The sequence below is a fragment of the Morus notabilis genome, unplaced genomic scaffold, assembly GCF_000414095.1.
Source record: "Morus notabilis unplaced genomic scaffold, ASM41409v2 Scaffold274, whole genome shotgun sequence".
Classification (NCBI taxonomy): domain Eukaryota; kingdom Viridiplantae; phylum Streptophyta; class Magnoliopsida; order Rosales; family Moraceae; genus Morus; species Morus notabilis.
In genome coordinates, this window is record NW_010358785.1 from 222,212 (window position 1) to 245,843 (window position 23,632).

The 23,632-nt window shown below is 34.9% G+C and overlaps 1 protein-coding gene, 1 long non-coding RNA gene and 1 pseudogene across 5 annotated transcripts in view; 2 read left to right on the plus strand and 1 right to left on the minus strand.

Moving 5' to 3' along the window:
- The window catches only part of LOC21402262 (ribosomal RNA small subunit methyltransferase, chloroplastic), a 30,356-nt gene extending 20,827 nt beyond the window's left edge, over positions 1 to 9,529 (plus strand). Inside the window, exons 6-10 of one of the 2 annotated variants that reach the window (XM_024162579.1) lie at positions 1,922 to 2,006; positions 2,340 to 2,392; positions 8,594 to 8,677; positions 8,939 to 9,049; positions 9,151 to 9,529. In XM_024162579.1, coding sequence (XP_024018347.1) covers positions 1,922 to 2,006; positions 2,340 to 2,392; positions 8,594 to 8,677; positions 8,939 to 9,049; positions 9,151 to 9,216 — 399 coding nt within the window. In that variant the 3' untranslated portion in view covers positions 9,217 to 9,529. The remainder of the gene's footprint in view (positions 1 to 1,921; positions 2,007 to 2,339; positions 2,393 to 8,593; positions 8,678 to 8,938; positions 9,050 to 9,150) is intronic. The other variant, XM_024162580.1, reaches the window with a different exon arrangement.
- Positions 9,530 to 10,069: 540 nt separating this feature from the next.
- On the minus strand, positions 10,070 to 10,562 carry LOC21402264 (annotated as a pseudogene).
- A 2,766-nt stretch (positions 10,563 to 13,328) lies between these two features.
- On the plus strand, positions 13,329 to 17,111 carry LOC112090678. Of its 3 annotated transcripts, XR_002901760.1 has the most exons (5): positions 13,329 to 13,549; positions 13,682 to 13,998; positions 14,092 to 14,237; positions 15,162 to 15,235; positions 16,911 to 17,111. It is a non-coding gene; the product is annotated as an uncharacterized LOC112090678 (long non-coding RNA). The 3 variants fall into 3 exon arrangements; XR_002901758.1 differs by having other exon boundaries at positions 13,329 to 13,998; XR_002901759.1 differs by having other exon boundaries at positions 13,329 to 13,998; positions 14,114 to 14,237.
- Positions 17,112 to 23,632: the final 6,521 nt, after the last annotated feature.

A 23,632-nucleotide genomic window follows, 5' to 3' on the forward strand; every position in this document is an offset into this window, starting at 1 on the left:
CTATCTTTCACACACACAACCAGACAGCATATGCCGTAAGTGTGGTGAGTCAGTTTATGCACAATCTGAAGGAAGTGCACCTCCAAGTAGTGTATCGAATATTGCAATACTTGAAGGCTACTCCAGGAAAGGGAATTCTCTTTAAAAAAGGGAATAGTTTGACATTAGAAGCTTATACCGATGCAGATTATGCTGGCTAAGTCACTGACAGGAGATCGACCTCTGGATATTGCACCTTCTTTGGCGGGAACTTAGTGACTTGGAGGAGTAAGAAGCAACCAGTTATGGCTAGATCCAGTGTAGAGGCAGAGTTTTGATCGATGGCACGAGGCATCTGTGAATTGCTATGGTTCAAGATAATCTTGGAAGACTTGAGAATCAAATGGGAAACGCCTATGAAACTTTATTGTGACAATAAATCTGCTATCAACATTGCACATAATCCAGTGCAACATGATTGAACGAAACACGTGGAGGTTGATAGGCATTTCATAAAGGAGAAACTTGAAAGTGGCTTGATTTGTACTCTTTACGTATCTTCTGATGGACAGTTGGTTGATATCCTTACTAAGGGATTGGCTAATCCAGTGTTTCAGAAAATTGTGAGCAAGCTGGGAATGGAGAACATCTACACCCCAGCTTGAGTGGGAGCGTTGGAATATTTGCTTATTTTGAATTTAAGGAAAAACGTGTACACTTGTACAATTGTAGATTATGAGAGATTTTGGGTAGTTTCCTTATTGATATAGGAATGCCTGATTTGTAGGGGTTTGACTAGGAAGATTCTAGAATATTTTATTTTTAATTTTTGATTTTGTGTACAGGGATAAATATACCCTAACATGTAGTGTTTTTATTCAATCAATAGAATTCCTCTTTCGCCTTCAATAGGATTAACTATAAATGGTATCGGTTGCTTAAGTTTAGTTTCCTGTTGAAGTCTCATCTTTTTCTCATGTTAAGATCATATTCTGTGTAACTTTTTTTCCTAAGCAAGTTAGTTAAATTTTATTTTTTATGAGAAACAAAAACTTCATTGGATCAAAAACAATACAAATGAAGTTATAAGATGGATGAGAAATCCATTTATAAGATGGATGAGAAATCCATTAGAAAGAGAAAGAAAATACAAACAAAAGAAAGAAAAAGCAGAAGGCCAGAACAGTAAAAACAGTAAACTCCAAAAACTACACTTAACAACCATAACGATTACATAATTACTTAAACTAGATTTTCTTCCCAACTTAGTATTATTAAGGACATAGGAAAGTGTTTGAAAGAGGAGTCTGTCGAAGCCCACAAAGAGGTTAAAAATTTTGCCTTCTCAAACAAATCTTCAAAAGGCACTTATCCTCCACCAAAATCGAATTACTTTGATCTGGGAAGGACCATTTAAGATCAGCTGCCTCCAACACATTCCCCCATAGTCTCCAAGCCACTTCGGAGTGCATAAATAAATGGTTCACAGTTTTTGCATCAGCCTTACACATAACACACCAGACAATACTGATTGAGTGTGTTTTCTCTACACTAAGTCTCAGATGTTCAATATTTTTGACAAAATAACCAGGCAAAGACTAAGTTTAGTAGGAGCACAAGATTTCTGTATAAACTTGAAAGGTTGAAAGAAAGGAACATCCGGAATTTTGATCAAAGATTGAAATAAGGAATTTCAAGAAAACCCATTTGTATCCCAAACACAAATCCGCTTGTCAACCTGAAGAGGTCTTGGAGAAAAAAGTACCCAAGACTTGAAAAGATCCCTAAGCAAGTCTGTAATTAGAAACCAACTCATTTGTTGGTTGGCACTTGAAATCAAGCCCTATGTCACAATAAGGTCATAAGGAGAAACTAGATGAGAAATTAGTTGGCTAGTGGATTTGTATCCTTTACTTTTGTTATATGCTTAAAATATTTCCAGGAGGAGACAGCTTCGCGCTTGGTGGAATCATCTTTGTGGACACCTGAATACCGACCGATCAATATCTTTGTCAATTTCTATTCAGGTATCTCTTTAGTTCCTTTGTTTCTCTCTTGCGGTTGTATTCAAACTTATAACTTCTCATAATGTTACATTGATCAGAAAATGAAGATACTTTTAACTACTTTTGTATAACAAGCGAAAAATTGTGTTGACTATCTCAGAAATTGTTATGCCATGTGTGCTTATCTTAAGATCCCATAATGGCTACTAATATTAGTTGAAGGAGATACAAGATAACAGAAATAAGTTTTCAAGATTGGCGCTGGATGATTCACTCCTCTCTTCCAATAGAATTTCCAACACATTTTATATTGTTTTATTGACTTTAGGTTTATGTTGTGAATTCCCATAACAGATTCGGAAATCAAACTTAAGGTGTCAAGGACAAATTTCTTCCCTCAGCCTAATGTAGGTGATTTGCTTTCAATCTCTCTTCTTTTTAAACGAATATAGGATATGTGGTAGCAATTTTATTAGATACACAAGTCAAATGCGAATAAATAACTGCATTAACTAGATGCTATATAATCTATAATCAGCCCAGTGTGTTGAGAAATAATACGTTAAATAATTGTATCTATACATTATACTTCAATAGCTAACATTATACTTCGATAGCTAGATATGTGATATCTCATGTGTGTACTTGAAAGGAGACCCGTTGCTAAGTTTTTGGTAGCAGAAATTTTTATTTCAAAATCTAGACTTGAATCAACCTGATTTTAGGGCCTGTTTAGTTCACTAATTCGAGTTTTTAATTCAAGTTGAGATGTGACTTTATGTGAGAGCTTTTTACTGTAGCAAAAAAGTTAGATGTGATTGTTTCTGAAAGCCTTTTACTGTAGAAAAACTCGAATCAGCGAAATGAACGGGGCCTTAGAGTATCTCCTATCAATGCCATATTTGGCACAAAAGTGTAAAATGACAATGCATAATGTTGTTTTAAATGCCATATCTATTTTTAGTCATAAATAATCTTTAGAACTTATAAAAGGTAATTTTTAATTCATAAATTATTTGAAAATGATAATCGGTTAATACATAAACCGATAAGCAACCCAATGCCAAAATTTGAGATATGCTATATTTGGTGCTAAATTTGGCAGCAAGTATATATATGTCAAATTTGACATAAGTGTAGAAATTTAGGAAGTAATCCTCTGAATTTTATTCATTGACTAACGGATATATATATATATATATACACATAAGAAGGATTAACTATAACCCACAAAATCGGAACTAACAGATCCTATCTCAGGAAATTTAAACTAGGATTACAACAGTTGTGAATACTCCTAATTTCCTGGATATAACAAAATTCCTAACGTCTAGCTTGATTTTCTACACTCCCCCTCAAGTTGGACGGTATATACTTGACATGCCTAGCTTAGAACTCAACTCATGAAAGTTAGGACGATGAAGAGTTTTAGTCAAAATGTCAGCTGCCTGGTGCTGTGAAGGAACATGTCTTAAAGAGATCACTCTGCTTTCAATCTTCTCGCTGATGAAATGCCTGTCTATCTCAACATGTTTTGTTCTGTCATAGTGTACCGGATTCTTTGCGATGGCTATAGCTGATTGATTGTCACACAACATTTCTGTAGGTCCATCTATCCTTACTCTAAGTTCTTCCAGTAGTCGCTTTAGCCAAATGCCTTCACAGATTCCATGAGCTAAGGCTCGAAACTCAGCTTCGGCGCTGCTGCGTGCAACTACTGCATGCTTCTTGCTACGCCATGTTACCAGATTTCCCCACACATATGAACAGTAGCTTGAGGTTGATCTTCGATCTATAGGGGATCCGGCCCAGTCTGCATCTGTGTAGACTTCAAGAGTCCTAGTGGAAGTCAATCTGAACATTAATCCCTTCCCAGGATCATTCTTGAGATATCTCAGTATCCTGTACACAGCCTCCATATGCACCTCAGAGGGATTATTCAAAAACTGACTGACTTCGCTGACTGCAAAACTTATGTCAGGACGAGTATGAGCTAGGTAGATTAGTTTTCCCACCAATCGCGGGTATCTTCCTTTGTCGACTGCTACTCCATCTGCTTGAGCTCCTAACTTGGTATTCAGATCCATAGGTGTTTCAGCTGATTTACACCCGATCATGCCAGTTTCCCTTAGAAGGTCTAGAACATACTTTCGTTGTGAGACTGATATTCCTTTGCTTGACCTAGCCACTTCCATCCCGAGAAAAAACCTTAGGTGTCCGAGATCCTTAATTTCGAACTCTTTGGAGAGCAAGAGTTTGAGGTGATTCATTTCTTCTTCATCGTTTCCTGTGAGCACTATGTCATCGACGTATACAATGAGCACTATGAGTCTTCCATCAGTTGAGTGTTTCACAAATAATGTGTGATCCGCTTGGCATTAAGAGTATCCATCTAGTCTTAGAACCCTTGTAAATCTGTCAAACCAGGCTCGGGGTGATTGTTTGAGGCCATACAGTGACTTCTGGAGTTTGCAGACTTTGTTCTTTGTGGAGTTCTCAAATCCCGGAGGTATATCCATGTATACTTCTTCTACAAGATCTCCATTCAGAAATGCGTTCTTCACATCGAGTTGAAATAATGGCCAATCTCGGTTCACTGCAATAGACAAGAGAACCCGGATAGTGTTTAGCTTAGCAACCGGTGCAAATGTCTCCTGGTAATCGATTCCATAAGACTGTGTAAAACCCTTGGCCACCAAACGGGCCTTGAATCGTTCCACACTACCATCTGCCTTGTGCTTTACCGAGGAGCCATTTGCACCCTACAGTGCGTTTTCCTGGTGGAAGAATGGTGAGGATCCAGGTTCCATTTTTCTCAAGTGCTCGGATCTCTTCCAAGGTTGTTGCTTTCCATTCAGGCACTCGTAAGGCTTCATGAACGGAATTGGGAATCTGAACTTGATCCAAAGATGACACAAATGCCCTATAACCAGGGGACAGGTTTGAATATGTCATGTAGTTGTGAAGAGGATGTTGTGTGCATGAGCGGACCCCTTTTCTTTCAACAATCGGCCTATGTAGATCCGAGCTATGATCTATAAATTTCTCAGCCAAAGGAACAGGGGTAAGTTTTTATTTACCTTGCGGTTTTTCAAGGGCAATTGGAGCCGGATCCTGGTTCTGCTGAGTTTGTACAGGCTCTCCTTGACGACGCCTTCTTCTTGAGTAGACACTGCTCTCTTTATTTACTATAGTGTGACTTGGGAGATGAGTAGGACTCAATAGGTTTGACTCTGGATTTACAGGTTGAGTCTCGGTTGGTAGAGGCTTTGCCAATGTGGGAGGAGTTGGAGGTGTCTCGGCTGAGGACGGGTCTGGTGGATTGGTAGGGACTGGTAGAATGGTGAGAGTATCAGTGGTGGCATTGGTTGGTTCGGAGATTGTATCAATAATAGAGATCCATTTCTGTGATTCTTGCACGTTGCTCTCCCCCTGAATTGTAGAATTGGGGTAGAAAGGTTTGTCTTCGAAGAAAGTCACTCCATGGAGTGGAAAATTTTTTTGGTGTTGGGGTAGTAGCATTTGTATCCTTTCTTGTTGGGTGAGTAGCCCAAAAAGATACACTTTGTAGCTCTAGCATCAAGCTTTCCTCGATGTTGTGAGTGGATGTGAACAAACACTGTGCAACCAAAAATCTTAAGTGGGATTTGAGAAATGAGATGAGAATGAGGATAGGTGTCAAGGAGAGTTTGGCTTGGTGTTTTGTAGTTTAAGATTCGGGAAGGCATTCTATTAATGAGATAAGTTGCGGTGAGAACAGCTTCGCCCCAGAATCTTTTGGGAACGTTGGAAGTGAACAACAAGGAACGAGCACCCTCAAGTAAGTGGCGATTCTTACGCTCGGCCACTCCATTTTGTTGAGGTGTGTCGACGCAGGAACTTTGATGGACAATTCCATGAGACTGCAAGTAAGGGTCAAGAACAGTGTTAAAGAAATCTCGTGCATTGTCAGTTTTGAGGACCTGAATATTAGCATGGAATTGATTTTGGATCATAGTATGAAAATTTTGGAAGATTTGGCTAGTTTCATATTTATCTTTCATGAGAAATACCCAGCTTAGCTATGTATGATCATCAACCAACAATAAGAACCATCGAGCCCCTGTAATGTTTTGAATTTTTGAAGGCCCCCAGATATCACCATGAATGAGGGAAAATGGATGAGAAGGTTTTTATGGTCACAGAGAATATGTACTTCGAGTATGTTTGGATAATTGGCAGACATCACAGTGAAAAAATTTAGAAGTTTTATTAATGAATAATGATGGAAAAAGACGTTCAAGATACATAAAATTTAGATGACCTAAGCGATAGTGCCACATCATAATAACACTATCTTTATTAGAATGACTCATTGACTCATGACTGCTATCGGACTGACTCTGTGGACTGGCACTAAGTGCATTACATCTCGGGCATGTTGGAGGATTGTCAAATTTGAGAAGGTATAGGCCTGCACAAAGCTCAGCATTGCCAATCGTCTTCCCCGAATCCAAGTCCTGAAGTACACAAGATTTAGCAAAAAACTTAGTCTCACAGTTCAGATCTTTATTGAGTCTGCTAATAGATAGTAAATTGCAATCAAGATTAGGCACAAAAAGAACTAAATGGAGGGTAAGAGTTTGAGAAAGCTGGACAGTGCCAGTTCCAGCAACTGTAGAGCATGAGCCGTCTGCTATACGAACAGTGAGAGCACTCGGACATGGACAGTAGGAGGATAACAGGGACCTATCACCTGTCATGTGATTAGATGCGCTAGAATCTACAATCTAATAGGTTGAGGGTGACTTTGCGGCATGAAAAGCCAGAGTGTCATTACCTCGCTGAGCTACTCCCCCTGTGCCAATCACTGAAGAGTTGGTGGATTGATGAGCCTGACTAATCAAGTGTTGCAGCATCTCGAGTTGATTCTTGGTGAATGGGGCTTGACTTGGGCTTTTGGTTTCTTCAGTAGAGGCGACATTCCCACGACTCTCATGATCACCACATGTGTGGCTGGGCTTCCAATCTGCAGGTTTTCTGTGCAGCTTCCAACATGTTTCCTTAACATGGCCTGGTTTGCGACAGTGGTCGCACCAGGGTCTTCCTTTGCGTGGCCTATTATCACTGCGATTCTGAGGAGGTCCACGTACATCATGCGCAGAAGAGTCTTGGGCTGTGGAACTGTCCTTGTGGGTTACTAAGGCTAGCCCCTCTACATTCCCAGGCACCCCTGGTTGCCCCATCATAACTCTTTTACGGCTTTCTTCTCTGCGGACCTCAGAGAAAGCCTCTTGAATACTTGGTAAAGGCTTGGTACCTAAGATCCGGCCACGAACTTCATCGAGAGATTTATTGAGGCCCATAAGAAATTTAAAAAACATGCTTGGTTTCCACGATTTTCCTGAAGCGAGCACTGTCATCAGGGCACTTCCACTCAAATGATTCAAAAAGATCCAGTTGTTGCCAATAATGGGTGAGTCTTGTGAAGTAGGCAGCAACTGAGAACTCGCCTTGCCTGAGATCGTGCAAAATACTCTCGATATGGAAGAGTTCAGCAGTGTTTTCACTGCTGGAGAAAGTGTCACGGGCTGCATCCCAGATTTCCTTTGCAGTGGAATAAAGGAGGAAATTCTCGCCAATTTCTGTGGTCATGGAGTTGATCAGCCACGACATCACTAGGTTGTTCTCGGCTCTCCACACTCTGAATTGGGGATCATCTGGTTTTGGCTGTGCAGTGGCTCCAGTAAGGTAGTCATCACAGCCTCGGCCACAAATAAACATCATGACGGACTGAGACCATTGAAGGTAGTTATGACCAGTGAGTTTATGATTGGTCACAGGGATAAGGCTGCCTTCGGATGGGACTAGATTATTCAAGGATGGAAGAGGGGTGGATGAGGTACCACTAGTTCTGGAGGTTTGTTCAGATTCCACCATTTAGGATTAAGAAAAATTGAGGGGACGATCGCCGGAGATGGTCAACAAGCGGAGAACTGCTTAGTGACAAGAAGATGAACGGTGATAGAGTTAGGGCTCAGAGTTGCTATGATACCATGTAGAAATTTAGGAAGTAATCCTCTAAATTTTATTCATTGACTGACGGATATATATATACATAAGAAGGATTAACTATAACCCACAAAATCAGGAACTAACAAATCCTATCTCAAGAAATTTAAACTAGGATTACAACAGCTGTGAATACTCCTAATTTCCAAGATATAACAAAATTCCTAACGTCTAGCTTGATTTTCTACAATAAGTATAGCATTGGATTTGTGTATTGGTTTTCTTACCTAAAATGCCAAATTTTGGCATTCCATAGGGGATGCTCTTCATCTTAGGCATAAAGCTTATTGAAAATAAAGCTTATTTTTCCCCCATTTTCCTTAGCATTGCATTGAAAAAAAACAAAGCAAAAGCAAAAGTAAAAGCAAAAACAAAAGAACAAAAACAAGACAAATTTTTGAATGGTTCTTCTGCCAGGGACTGGATGAGTTAGTTTTGGATTTTAATTCTTTTTACTCGTATATAAAGATACTAATTAACCAACCTTCCACCTTTTCCGGTGTTCTCTTCTCTATATGATTTGAGACTGACCTGATCCTTTTCTTATGCTACAACAGGTTGATGCTGCTATTGTAAAATTTAGGCTGAAGCGAGCTGAAGACTACCCCTCAGTTTCCTCCACCAAAAGCTTCTTCTCAATGGTAGTTCAGCTTTTGAAATAATCCCAAGATTTTACTTTCACTACTGCGTCGTTGTTCAAGATATTGGATCCCTATGCTCACTCAAATGCTAGAGCTTTATTCAACATACGTGCTATGTATTTTGAATCCTAAATATTACATCAACACACATGTATGTATGCACAAGCACAACCTAAGACCACCTTAAGCACTTGTACTATCTTTTGTTGAATAAATTAAACATTTTTTCTGCTAACATGCTCTCCTTGTTTACTGATGTAGATCAACTCTGCTTTCAACGGGAAACGAAAGATGTTGCGAAGATCGCTACAACATATCTGCTCATCCTCTGAGATTGAGAATGCTCTCAGGAACATTGGCCTTCGACCGACAGTATAAATCATCTGATATTATTTATTGTGCTTGATGAATTATTTGATTATAGCCTTCAAATTCTTGTTCATTCATTTATGATTATCCTATTTATTTTGCAGTCAAGACCGGGAGAGCTGGCCTTAGATGATTTTGTGAAGCTTCATAATTTGATCATGGAAACCTAATAATTCCACTGGTTTTACCAAAGTGCGCCTCCATAGAACAATGTTGGGTCATAGAAGGCAAACATGTGGATATCTAATATCAAGGGCGTTGTAAGGCTTCATAATGTGCATCATATAACTAATGAACAGTGAGAGAAGAGCCTAACAATGAAAGCAAAGCTGGAGAAGTTTCCATTATTATTATTATTATTATTATTATTATTACTATTATGGGCAATCCAGAAAGTTCGAGACGCATCGAGGGCTTGGCAGCAAATTTTCACATTGGTTACTTAAGTTTAGGCCCCAAAGTAGATATTCACAAAACAAAAAACAAAAAAAAAAAAAAAAGAAAAAGAGAGAGGCTCAATAAGTTAGACCACTAATTGTTGTATGAGCTGTTTTTTTTATTACATGATGCTATATGGTGACACTATTCATTACAAATCAGTTTAGAAGAGATTGAAGTCAAAAATTTTTGTGCAGTGTTGAATTATTGTTATATTCTTAAGTCCGTTTATTTTTTCAATTTGAATTTAAAATTCATGTATTATTATAGTAAAAAAATTTTAAAAACAGTTACATTTTAATTAATTTTTTATTATAGTAAAAAATTTTCACCTAAAATTATATCTCAATTCCAATTAAAAACTCGAATAATCAGCCTTTAATCTCTTACAGTAAACACAAAATATTTGTAAATTTCATTCACATAACATGAACAAAATTTTCCCCAAAAAGTGAGGTTGGTTTCAGAATATGAAAAACTGAAGTTTCTGATCATGTCATGCATGTGCTACATTGTTGTGCTGTAATTTTACTTTTTCACTTGGTTATTTTAACCAAATTCTGCTTGAGCTAAATTGTTAGTTTCTCAATCATGAAACTGATAAACAAGCTCCAAAGCTCTTAACCTGGTGGCATAAGGATCAAAACCCTCACCGACAGCTCCGAACCCGTCGTCGATGAACCTCGTTCTCTCCTCCGGCGCTGACGCAGAGAGCCGCCGCTTCCGCCGCTTGTTCTTAATAAAGCAATTCCTCATTTTCTCCTCCACTCCATCCACGATCCCTCTCGAATTGACCTGCTCGACGTCGTCGTTGTCGTTGTCGTTTTCGTCCAGTGGCGGCGGCGGAGGAGAGGGCATTCTCTAGGGGAAGGGGGAATTGGGGACGAGAGAGGAAGGCGGAGAGGTGGTTGTGGGCGTGTTGGAGGGAGGGGTGGATTTGGAGGAGGTGGGAAGGGTCGGCCGTGGAAGGGAGCTGTTTGGCCGCCATGATCGCTTGCTCGAAGGAGACTATGAGCTCCGCTACTGATGATGGTGACGGTGATGCCTGTTGTTGAGGTGGTGGTGGTGCTTCCGCCATGGATTTTCCCAAACAAACAGTCGGAATCTCTCTGAATCTGTATTCTGAGTTCTCAGACGGAATTGTGATGAATTGACGGGCTTTTCAAAATGATTTTATTTTTGATATAAAAATAAAAATTAAATTATTTTGAAAATTATTTTGAAACCGGAAATTATATTTAGTAGTCTAAAGATTAGTTTAAACGTGCGTTTAATTCGCTGATTCGAGTTGAGAAGTAATTTTATATGAGAATTTTTTACTGTAATAAAAAAGTTATATGTGATTGTTTTTGAGTACTTTTACTGTATCAAAATTTGAATTGGTAAAATAAACAGAATTTAATAAAAAAATAAAATCATATTTAGTTATATTTATATTTATTTTAAATACGTATAATTAATAATTTTAAATTAATATATTAAGTAATTATTAATTATTAATTATTTAACAAATAAAAATTAATATATTAATAATATAATAATAATGGATAAATTATCATCAATGAGTACATTAGTAATTAAACTATATATATAATAAATTAATATGCTTAATAATTAAAAATAGTAATTAGTAATTAATCATAAGTAATTACTAAGTTAGTAATGGACTCATATTTATTAGATTATAAGTAATTAATTAGTGTATTAAGAAAAGTAATTAGTATATATATATAATTTATTAATATTCTGTTACTACTTAAATAATTAATTTTTAGTTATATAATTAAATAATTAGTTAATTAATTACTAGTGTTCATTTAATAATCTATTATTTGATATATCACGTGATCATTTTTTGGTAATTATTCTTTTTATAATGATTAATTACTAATTATTAATTATTAATTATTATAATTAATAATTAATTATTTAATATAACTTTATTGATATGTACTAAAAAAAAAAATAACTTTCAATCGTTTTTTATTTTTTTTTATAAAAATTATTTTTATACAAATTTTTGTTTTCATTTCTATTTTTAAAATTTTTATTAAACAAACGTAATTTATAAGTCATTTTTATTTTCGTACCTTAAAATACATATTTAAAAATAATTACAAACGCACAGTATGTTATTTTTTACTTGGTCTGTACTAAAAAAAAAAATAACTTTCAATCGTTTTTTATTTTTTTTTATAAAAATTATTTTTATACAAATTTTTGTTTTCATTTCTATTTTTAAAATTTTTATTAAACAAACGTAATTTATAAGTCATTTTTATTTTCGTACCTTAAAATACATATTTAAAAATAATTACAAACGCACAGTATGTTATTTTTTACTTGGTCGGTCGTTTATACAAGAAAAAAGGGCCCAAACCTATCGCTAACGCTATCACATATATATTGAATGTTTAAAAATTAAAAAAAAAAAAAAAAAAAAAAAGAGAAGAGAGATATGGGTTTGCATTTAAAAGATTTGCATTTATTGTGAGAACTAGAGAGCTTGCTTCAGCGCCTTCGTCCTTCTTCTTCTCCTTCTTCCCTTGTTGAATAAGACTCTCTCTTTAAGTTATATTTTCCTTGTAGATTATTCTCTTTCTTTTCTTATTTTTTTCAGTCTTTTTTGGTATTTGTTAAAATGCTTTAAAAAATGTCCATTTGTTCTAAACAAGATAGGAAGAAGAGCAGGGGTGACGTTTTGAGGGAAGCCCCTATTTTGCTCACTCCAATAAACAACTTGGTAATGCATTTTTTTCATTTCCCATTAGTTTTAATTGTCTTATTGTGTTTGCTTTGTGTAATTTGGCTGTACGTGCAATTTCTACTATGCATGTAGATGTGATTGAGGTGGTTTGAGAAGAAAGGGAAGAAAATTGAGATGGATGTGTTTGGGAAAAGAGAGATGATGGAAAAATTGGTTGGAGAAACCTCTCTGCTTTTTTTTTACTTTTAATAATATCATTCTCAATTTGACTCTACAGAGCTGTATGGTTTAGTGTCTCTCATGTTTTTGTAGATAGGGCTTCCAAACCTTCTTATTATTTGCTTAATTGGTCTTTCAATTGTAATTCTAAATTCACACCACCACTGATATTAATGGTTTAAAAAGAACCAAAAGGTCCCTATTTTCTTTTCTTTCCTTTCCTTTCTCCCTTTTTCTTGTTTTCATTACTAAGTTTTAGAAAAGGGCATATTTTTCTTTCACAATAGTTATGCATTTTAATTGCTAAAAAACATAGTTATAAAATTTCCTTTTTTGAAAGCTACATCATTATTGTGTGATAGATTGATGTTTTGAGGGAAGCCCCTATTTTGCTCACTCCAATAAACAACTTGGTAATGCATTTTTTTCATTTCCCATTAGTTTTCATTGTCTTATTGTGTTTGCTTTGTGTAATTTGGCTGTACGTGCAATTTCTACTATGCATGTAGATGTGATTGAGGTGGTTTGAGAAGAAAGGGAAGAAAATTGAGATGGATGTGTTTGGGAAAAGAGAGATGATGGAAAAATTGGTTGGAGAAACCTCTCTGCTTTTTTTTTACTTTTAATAATATCATTCTCAATTTGACTCTACAGAGCTGTATGGTTTAGTGTCTCTCATGTTTTTGTAGATAGGGCTTCCAAACCTTCTTATTATTTGCTTAATTGGTCTTTCAATTGTAATTCTAAATTCACACCACCACTGATATTAATGGTTTAAAAAGAACCAAAAGGTCCCTATTTTCTTTTCTTTCCTTTCCTTTCTCCCTTTTTCTTGTTTTCATTACTAAGTTTTAGAAAAGGGCATATTTTTCTTTCACAATAGTTATGCATTTTAATTGCTAAAAAACATAGTTATAAAATTTCCTTTTTTGAAAGCTACATCATTATTGTGTGATAGATTGATGTTTTCATTTGTTTTTACTGCAAAAAAAAAAAAAAAAAAAAAACTCTAAAACGAACCAAGTCTACAAATCTAAGCTCCTCCATAAAGCTTTTCTCTTAGGCCTGTTGAAGGCATGGCAATGCTGTTGCAAGGTTTATACAGAATGACGGTGCTTTCTTTAAGTATTGTCTGACAGGTCAATTCAAAATCTTTATTATGGTCTATGATAAATTCTCTTTAATTTCTGTCTTTTGTCACCTAGATGTACTTTTCATTTTTTCTCGTGAGATTTATAATTCTTAGTTGTCATTGTGGTGAAAAAATGTAGATGTTGCTACAGGGAACCATATCTTCAAATAATTATCTGAGGACTCATTTTCTTGGTAGGAAGAGTCTTGAGCCATCTCGGAAGAGAAGGGGCTTTTCTTTTTTCCTTTTAACATAACTTCTCAATATTCGTGAAACTGTACACGTTTATATGAGGCTTGATTATTTAAAATGTCTTTAATTCATCTTTTTGTGAATTGGTTCTTTCTTTGGGTTTTGGTTTTTCGTTGTTGTTCCGCAATGGTGAGTTGGCCTTCTACAACCGTGGCGATGTCAAAGAACTCCGGTTGCAAAATGGCGTGAGAGAGAATTAACACAGTAAGATTTCATTTGATTCGTGAAAAACTACTCATAAGCTCGTTAATTAAATTCCATGGACGTTTTGACCAATTTGCTGATTTTTTGACATAGGGTTCTTCATTATTCTCTGCAGAATACACTTGTTTTCCAAAAAAAAAAAGGAAAAAAGAAAAGTGTTAGCTGAACCCAAGGCGGCAGCAAAAGGGTCGCCATCTCTTTTTATTTGGAAAATGAAGCTGCTGACACCGGTTTTGTTAGTAAGTATCGTGGTTTTCCTTTGAGGTTTCCTTTCTAGGTTTTAGTTTTTGGCTGTTGTAGTACGAAAGTTTAAAAAAATCAGAATTTATGTAAGAAAGGGAATTAGATTAGAAAATTTAAGCATTTTGTATTTTGTGATTATTTTTTGAGGAGAGTCAACCGAGTTGAAGCACACAAACTGAAACCAGTTGCATTAAGGTTCTTCATCATTTTATCTTTTTTCTTGTATCGCTTTTTTTGGCTTAAAATCCTTTTTTGCTTATGTATATATCTTCTTTCTTTCTTTCTTTCTTTTAATAGATCACACCCATATTTTAGTTTAATTCGATACTAACTTTTGTCTAAGATATATGAACTTCTGTTTGTGGGTTTTTAGATAAATAATGGGTATTTCTAAAAGCAAACACTTATTACATATTTGGAACTTTTGAAGAATTCTACATAAAGTTTGCAATTAGCTATTCTATAGCTATCCGTCCTTGCATTTTCAGTTCTTTTAGGTTAACTGTACATAAGTTAAGCGGACTTAAAACTTTGTTACTTTTATTGTTTTGTCAACTTCTTTATCCTCACTTTTTGTGGTGAAAGGAAATTTATGCTATTTAACAAAGTGTCTACTCTGGCTAGTACTAGTTCTCAAAAGGTATTGACCATCTCACTCTTTTTTAATTCTAGGAGGTTTGTAGAAACTGTTCTTTTAACAAGCCATTTATTGTTCTTTTTTTTTTTTTTTTTTTTTTTTTTTTTTTTGGCCTGTATTTTTGTTCAACGTTAAGGGTGTTCAAAAAAGTAATGGATGAGCAAAGGAACGGTAGTTGCGTTAAGGCCTGGACAATGCTTGCGTTGCAAACTTAATCTACTTTTTGTTTTCCTTTTTTTTTTTTGGCAGTTTCTTTCATGACATCACATTCTCCTTTTTCTAGGAAAAGCATTGACTGATGTCAACAATGTTCAAAGCAATGTGGAGGAATTTACCACGTACTAGCTTAAAACCATTGTAAGCGTCATTCTCTTTTTTGACTCTCTAGTAAATACATATGCATATACATTTAGTAGTGTACAATATAGGTGTGACATGCTATGTGTTCATATTTATTATTCCATATACACGTATGCATCATGGGAGAAGCTCTCTTTTTGGAGCAAATAGGTCTTATAAATGGTTTATTGCATTGTGGGAAAAAGTAGAGTGAAATTATATATTTGTGCTACATGATACACTTTAAAATGATGTCCTTTTTTATTATATTTTTCTTTGGATTGAATTAACTTTGCTAACGAAAAGGGTCTTTAGAATCAGGTTAGTTTTTTGCTTGTTTGAGTTGATCCATCGAGGCAGAGTCTTTACACTGCTGTGAGCATTCATATCTGGTTAAGAGCTCGGGAGCTTTCTTTTTGTTGTAAATGCAAATTAGCAATTTCATGGTCATAGTTTATCCCTTTACTAATCTCTGGCTGCAAGATACCGTGTTATGTCTTGTTGTTTCTATCACTACATGCTTGTTAGCTACAGAGAAAGTAAGTTCTTGAACTAAATGAATAAGTCTCAAGAAGCAAGATGGTCTATTTAAATTCACAAGATGGAACCAATTTAATCTATTTATTTTGCCTCTGGCTCTCCTTATAAACCGATCAAATTTCAGCTATTTAGGCTTTTTGCTTTCAATTTTTCTTTTTTCTTTTATCATGAAAGAATAACATCTTTGCTGGTGGTTGCCCCTTCATTTTCTCTGTACTGTCAGTGTGTGACGAGTCTGGTCAATAAAACTATCAATGTCTTGTGAAGGAAATCGATTTAGGTATGAGCATATACTTTAACCATACATATCATTTACTCTGACATTACGTATTTACCCTTGAAGTGTTTATTTATTTATTCTTGGCTAAAGATCCTTAAGGCGTAAGTTGGTCATTACTCGAGAATAGAAATTAGTTTGGACCTCCTGCTTCAGATGTCTTATACTCATTTTAATTATTCCACCTCCAGCTTAAAAAAGATTCATAATTTTACATTCAGTTTTCAAATCAATTTCTTTGTATGACAACATTATGTTATTTGATTACTTTATCTCTAGCGAAGTTAAGTAAACTTGTTGTCGATGAGGTGTTTGTTGTAAATACTATGAGAATTAGTGTTTGTTTCTAGTTCTATTAGATTAACTGCTTTAGTATTTGTAGATTATGAATAGTATGATTATTCTTATTCTTTGTTTAGTTATTTTGAATCCAAATGTTTTCTTTTTTTTTTTTTTTTGTAATTCTTATGTTTCCTCACATTTATGATACTTTAATCTTCTATGCTTATTTATTCATTATGGTTTGATTACTATGATATTTCCTTTAAAGAATATTTGTATGTTATAATAATAGTTTACTGTAATTAGATGAATGCTTATCTTGTGTCTGGCTATCATTCAGTAATATATATATATATATATATATATATATGTATAACGTGTATATTTTTCTCCGGTTCCTCTCCTTGCCTCTACTATAACTAACTAACTATTTGACTCGGCAACTTTCTTTTTCTTAGTAATGTTGTTTTTGATGATGATGATATGCAGGGCATTTGTATAATGGTAATATTATGAATTTGTCGAGTTTTCAATTCTAGGCTTCTATAGTTAAAAGTTCTAAGAAAATGTCACATCTTACTTTTTTTGCTACAGTTAAAAGCTCTCAGAAAATGTCACATCTCAGTTTGAATCCGCAAAGCGAATGAGGCCCAAATGTCTGTTATTCAAATTGTTTCATTTTGTTGTTATGCCATAAGTTTTGTTCTGGTTCCTTTGTTATGCAATTGATAACATACATTGTAACATCAGGTGCTTGAGAAATTACATGTTTTAGGACTCCATGTATTAGGTTAAGTGTAGAGTATTTTATTTATCTTCTCTTATTTCGATGTTCTTGTATGGTTATTTCCTTAATTTTTCTTTCATTTTCTATTTTGTAACTTATCATTGTTATTTTTTTGGAAACTATCCCTTTGTTCCTTATTTATTGCTATGGAATTTCTGATGAGTTTCTTCTTTCCATTCAGTTTTAAATCTACACTTTTGTTTACGTATTAATTCCTAAAAATGTAAATTCCGAATCTATCAAAAAAGATCCATATTTAGCGCTTCCATCACAAAATCATTCAAACTAGACAAAATCAGTGACTTGGCCTTTCAATGTTTAGTTAACGAAAGGATTTCTAGACAAATCACGTTGGTGAAATAAATTAGGGTATCTAATACGTTCGTGTAGAGATTGTATTTGTTTTCTTTTTTCTTTTTTTTTTTGTTTTTTCTCTTTTTTAAAAAAAAAATTATTAAGCGAATCGTGCTTAATTTGTGAGATTCTCACGTAAAAAGTCTATGGGCTTGCAAAATATTTGGGTTGAAATAAGTAAGACTAGACTTATCTAGAGCTTTACAAATAACCATAGCAAAAAATGGAGAAATTAATGGCGCGTTTGGAACTCGTTTTAAAATGATTTTATTTTTTATATGAAAATAAAAATGAAAACATTTTCAATATCAGATAGAAATCATTTTTAAAAATGTGTTTGATAATTTTATTAAGAGATTATTTTCAGTATAAAAAACTCATTAATGCCTCCCTCTGTTCGAGAGATGAGAAAACGAAAACAAAAAATATAAAACGACTATAAATCGTTTTTCATTTCTCTCTTATTTTATACTAAACTGAAAAATCATTTTTATTTATGTTTTTTGTCTTTATTGCGTCAAACACCGTTTTAAAAATATTTTCATTTTTCTTTCTCGAAAAACGTGAAAAACAAAAAGGGGATCAATTCCGAACATGACCTTACTTTTCTTAATTTCTCTTTTTAGTTTTTTTAAACAGAGATAACTAGCCATAGACTCGCGCATTGCAGTAGAAAATAATTTTGTTTTTTAGAAGAAGTTATTAATTTGTATACAATATAAATAGATTATTTGTCTGTATTTATACATGAATATATACATAGGACATTGTTCTATGAAGTTATTTACAATAAATATATATATATATACAAAATATATATGTATAATATTTTACAATATATATATATATATATAACATATTGTCATATAAAGTTATTTACAATATATATATAACTCTTTCTTCTTCTTTGCTGTTGTGGTTCCTTTGTTTTTTTTCAACTGTAAAATATAAATTTTAAAAGATATTAGTATTAGTTATTGAAAAAATTGAAAATAGTAGGATTTAGAAGTAGTTACGTTACCTGGTTCGTGGACGTTTTCTTGGCTGTTTTATTTCTTTGCCCTTGAAACTATAATAATAAAAGGCGATTAAATTTCCGTTTTAATTAATGATTTTTTTTTTGCCCAAGTTTGATCCTTTTCATTTCCTAGCAATTTTCTCGGCAACCAATTTTTTTGGCCCAAGTTTGATCCTTTTCATCCTGATTAAACAGGTTTTGGGCTTGTCTTTTCTATTTCTGATTAAACTTAAGTTTTAATTAGCGATTTTTTTTTGCCCAATTTGATCCTCTTCATTTCCTTCTAATTTTCTCGGCAACCAATTTTTTGGCCCAAGTTTGATCCTTTTCATTCTAAATAAAGAGGTTTTTTCTTTCTCAAATTTTTACCTTGAATTACGGAATAAATGACGAAACCAGAAGACCAATTGCCCTTTTCAATGCTTTCAGTCTGTTGGGTTTCTGTTTTATTCTTCATTTTATGTAGATGAGGACCTTGTAGTGTAGAGACAGTCCACAAGTAGATTAAATAGTTGGGATTTTTTTTTCTCTGGTGAAATCTTTGCTTTCTGAACCACAAAAAATGCCATCTGAAATAATGGAACAAAGAGGCGTACCCGCCTCCTCCCACTTCTTTAAAAAAATTTGTTTTCCTTCTAAGGTACTTGTTATTTTATGAAGTTCTCTTTTTTTGAATCCATATATATATATATATATATATTATGAAGATCCTCTTCACGAAAGCCTTGGAATAAGTAAAGGTGACAACACACAAAGGAGTAAAAAATCTAGACCAAAAATAAAAGACTATCAGGTGAATTGAAAGAGAGGAGGAGAACAATACCAATAGAGCAATAAAAACTGTAATTTATGGTAAAAGTAAAGGAAGAAACAGAGCAATAAGAAAATGATGAAGAATGTTATGAGAGGACAAAAGTAAGACAACAGAATATTTGTCTTTTTTCTAATAGTTTTTTTTTCCCTTATATGAAACAGCAAAAACAGGATGGTGGAGCTAAAGCTCAGCGTAAAAAAAGAAGCTCAAGACACCTATAAAGAGGTTTTCAATAAAACAGTCAATACGGAAAAAAAATAATAATTCACCAAGCATCATGCACTAACTTAGGTTACAAAATTATATACGCATTGGGAGGAAATTGATAATCATGTGCAATTCTAGTGTGTCGTTCTATGGTGTCAGAATCTAATTCACAACATCAGTGACAGTTCACAATTATGTCATTTTATATCATAATTTCATTGTGCAAGGCTTCTCTCTCATAATTCACACACACATGGGATAAGTAAAAATAAGAATATATATACACACACATGTAAGTAAGAGATAAATAAGCAAGTCAGCATTTAAATATCATATACTGAGCAAATACAGAGAAAAACCAAGACAGTTAATAAAGCAGTAAGTGAACACGTAAATATGATATACCTAGCAAATACAGAGGAAAAAAAGGACAGGTAATAAAAGACAAACAACAGACATTAATAGCCCCACAACAAACCAGTGCATTCAATATCAACAACATAAATGAGTAAACTATGGATAGGAAGCCTCAGGAGTACCTCGAACGCTACAAATGCTGTATTGAGTCTGAAATATCAGCCAACCAAACGTCACCATGATAAAAGGATCAGAAAATAAATGGTAGAGAATGAAGTGGAGCAGTAAATGATTGAAGGTAAAATAAGGAAGCAAAAACAGGAGATGCAAGGGAAAGAAATAGGGACATGCATGATAAATCCACAGGCAGGCACATTTTTAAATACAGAAACAGAAAACTAATAAGCAGCCTATAACAAAATCCCACGTAGAAACCCAAAGTCGGTGAGAAAAAACCAGAAGTTAAAATTTCCAAATTAGATAATAAAAAGTAAAATAATAACAATATGGAAAAGGAGAAAGATACCTATTTTTTAAACATTAATATAACAATTACCAACATTTTTTGGCCAAATTCTTTAAACGTTTCAGAAAATAGAAAAAAAATCAATGATTCATTAAATACCTCTACAGCAAAGTGAGCATAAGCCATCAACGTGGCAAGACAAATCAGTACCATAGACTTTACAGATCATCACCTCAATAAATACAGGCAAACAAAATCAAGATTAATCGGAAACAACACGGAACTATGCAGATAAGAATTCTTTTGTGAACAAAAGGACCAATCAAGAACAATAATAAACAGGTGTAAAGGAATTTCTCACGGACAGTACATACCAGTCAATTAGAAATTGGTTTCAGTCTTAAGAAACACAAAACAAATCCAAACAGATGAAGCACAAAAGCAAATAACGAAGAGAATAATGTAAGTAAACATTAAAACCAGGCAAAAAGAAAAAAAAAGAAAAAAGAGACCAAGCATCCAATCACTCAAAAACAGATAAAAACCCAAACCAAAACCGTGAATGAAGTGAGCCTAGAAGCAATCCAGGAAAACGAAAGAGATCTGCACCAAAACCCAAATCAAACTTTAGTGAGCATTAAAAAAATATCAGAACAAAGGAGATACAAAAGCAAGCCACAAATAAAAATGGTAGAACAATGTCGAAAAACACAAAACAAATCCAAACAGATGAAGCACAAAAGCAAATAACGAAGAGAATAATGTAAGTAAACATTAAAACCAGGCAAAAAGAAAAAAAAAGAAAAAAGAGACCAAGCATCCAATCACTCAAAAACAGATAAAAACCCAAACCAAGACATGAGATGAATCGAGCCTAGAAGCAATCCAAGAAAACCAAAGAGCCCTACACCAAAACCCAAATCAAACTTCAGTGAGCATTAAAAAAATCAGAACAAATGAGACAAAAAAAAAAGCCACAAATAAAAATGACAGAACAATGTCGAAGAAAAAAGGGATAAAATCCCAAAATTTCCCCCAAAATCAAAGGAGAAAGACAAAGACAAAAAATGACTGAACATGCAATGCCCTAAAGTTGGACAAAAATCGAACCCAAAACCATAAATCAAGCGAGCACAGAACCAACCGAGGAAAACTCGACAGGCCTGCAACACCCACATGAATCAAAGACCGATCCAACAAAATCACACCAAAACTGCAAACAAAAATGCCCAAGCAGGATAGAGAAATCAAAATCACTAATCAAACCAGTATAGAGGCAAACAAAGAAAATGCCGTAAGCCTCCGCCAAAGTCCAAATGAATCAGAGCACCGTAGACCAAAACCACGGGGGAAAATGAAAGCAAAGCCATTGATAAAACTGCCGAAGAAGCCAAAACACAAATCGCACAAAGTAACACCATTTTTTACAAAATCAAATCCGCCAAAACGGGGCGACAAAAGCGGAGAAAATGAGGACATCGAAGAGGCAAGAAAGGCAAGGGCAAGGGAAACGAAACAAATGGCGAGGCAAAAAATTCTAAACCAAAAAACCCAGAGAAAAGAAGAGAAAAAAAGTAAAAAAAAAAAGAGAAGAAATGAAAGAGGCAGAGGAAATGAGAGAGAGGCAGAGGAAAAATTAGGGCTCTATCGAAGAACTGAAGAGGGAATCGAGGACAAAAAAAAAATTAGGCCTCCACCGGATGCAAAATCACCAAAAAACCAAAGCCCAAAAATCCAGAAAGGAGAAACAACGGGAGCAAAAGCGGAAAAGCAACCCATCACAAACGGGTTAAAAGACCAAACCACCCCTGCGCCAGACAAAGGAAGGAGCAGTAAATCGAGGGCAAAATGGTCACTTCACTGTAGAAGAAACAGTAAACTGAGGTCCCGTTCTTTTCGCTGATTCGAGTTTAGAATTCGAGTTTCGTTATAGTAAAAAGCTCTCAGAAACAGTTACATCTAACTTTTTTACTACAGTAAAAAGCTCTCACACAACATCACATCTCAACTCAAATTAAAAATTCGAATTAGCAAACCGAACGGGCCCTGAGTCTGCGTGAACATGAAACCCCAACTCTCGTTTAGTATATTTATAATTTCGTATTTGTATCTAAAAATTGAGAGAAAATAAATAAAAAAGAAACTTTTTATAAAGGAGTTATTACTTGGAACGTGTTTAATAGGAGGCCACTGAAAAAGTCCCATTATAACACCGACAGACACAATCAACAACAAGAATAAAGCCCTACGCATGTGCCTTTTCCCCAAAATCAAATTCTCATATCTCCCAAGTCTTCCTCCAACGGCTACATTTCCCCTCTCTCGCTCCTTTGTCTTCTGCTCCATTTCCGATCCACAGCCCTCTCAATCAAATCAATCTCTCACCCTCTCTCTCTCCTCTCCTTCTTATATCTTTCTCTCTCTAGATTTCGCAGTCATGAAGCACTTCATGCAGCCAAGAAACGGGATCTTGAGGGAGACGAAGATGGAGTCTCCGCTGTCGTCGAAGCCTAGCGTAGCCAAGCCCTGGCCGTCGCGGAAGCATAGGGGCTCCAAGGAGAACGCTCTGCCGTCGGATCCGAACTCTTTGCGTCCGTCCCGAAGCACTCACCGGAATCTCCGCCGCCAAGTTGAAGAGCCCGCTCCCGCCGCGACCGCCGCCGTCGAACACTCTCAATAGGAAGCTGAACGTGGAGACGGTTCCCGAGAACTTCATCATTGGAACCTGCGAATCTTGTGTCCAGGTATAGATGGGTTTGGTTTCTGGTTGTGGAGTTACTTCTTTTGTTAAGCTGCGGAAGGAAAAAGTGAAGTGCATTTTTGAATCTGGAGGGTAAAATTAGGGTTTGATTTGGATTTCGTTGAGTCTATAAGAGGGGATTTATTTTTCTATTTATTCAAATTGTACGTATAATTTGACTCTTTGAGGTTTCTAATTGTACGTGATTTATGCTTTTATCCCATTTGACATTTCTTTCTTATCCAAAAAGAAAAATGTGTTGAGTGTTGAATTTTGTGTTGCTAAGGAAAATGAGAATTCTAAACTGACTGAAGTTTCACATTTGTGACTTTTCTTTTCCTTGCTTGTTTAGTCTCAGAATCTTCATTATTACTAAAAATGTGTTGAGTGTGAATGAGTCCATTACGCAAAGACAAGAATGAAGAAGAACTGATAGTTCAGAAAATGTCCAATTTCTTTGACAATCAATGGGCAAACTCTCACATTCGATTCACTTGCAGACACAGAAGTAACACAGGAAATGTCTAAATGGGGATGTGAGTTTATCTGGATTCTTAAACGAAAAGTATTCAT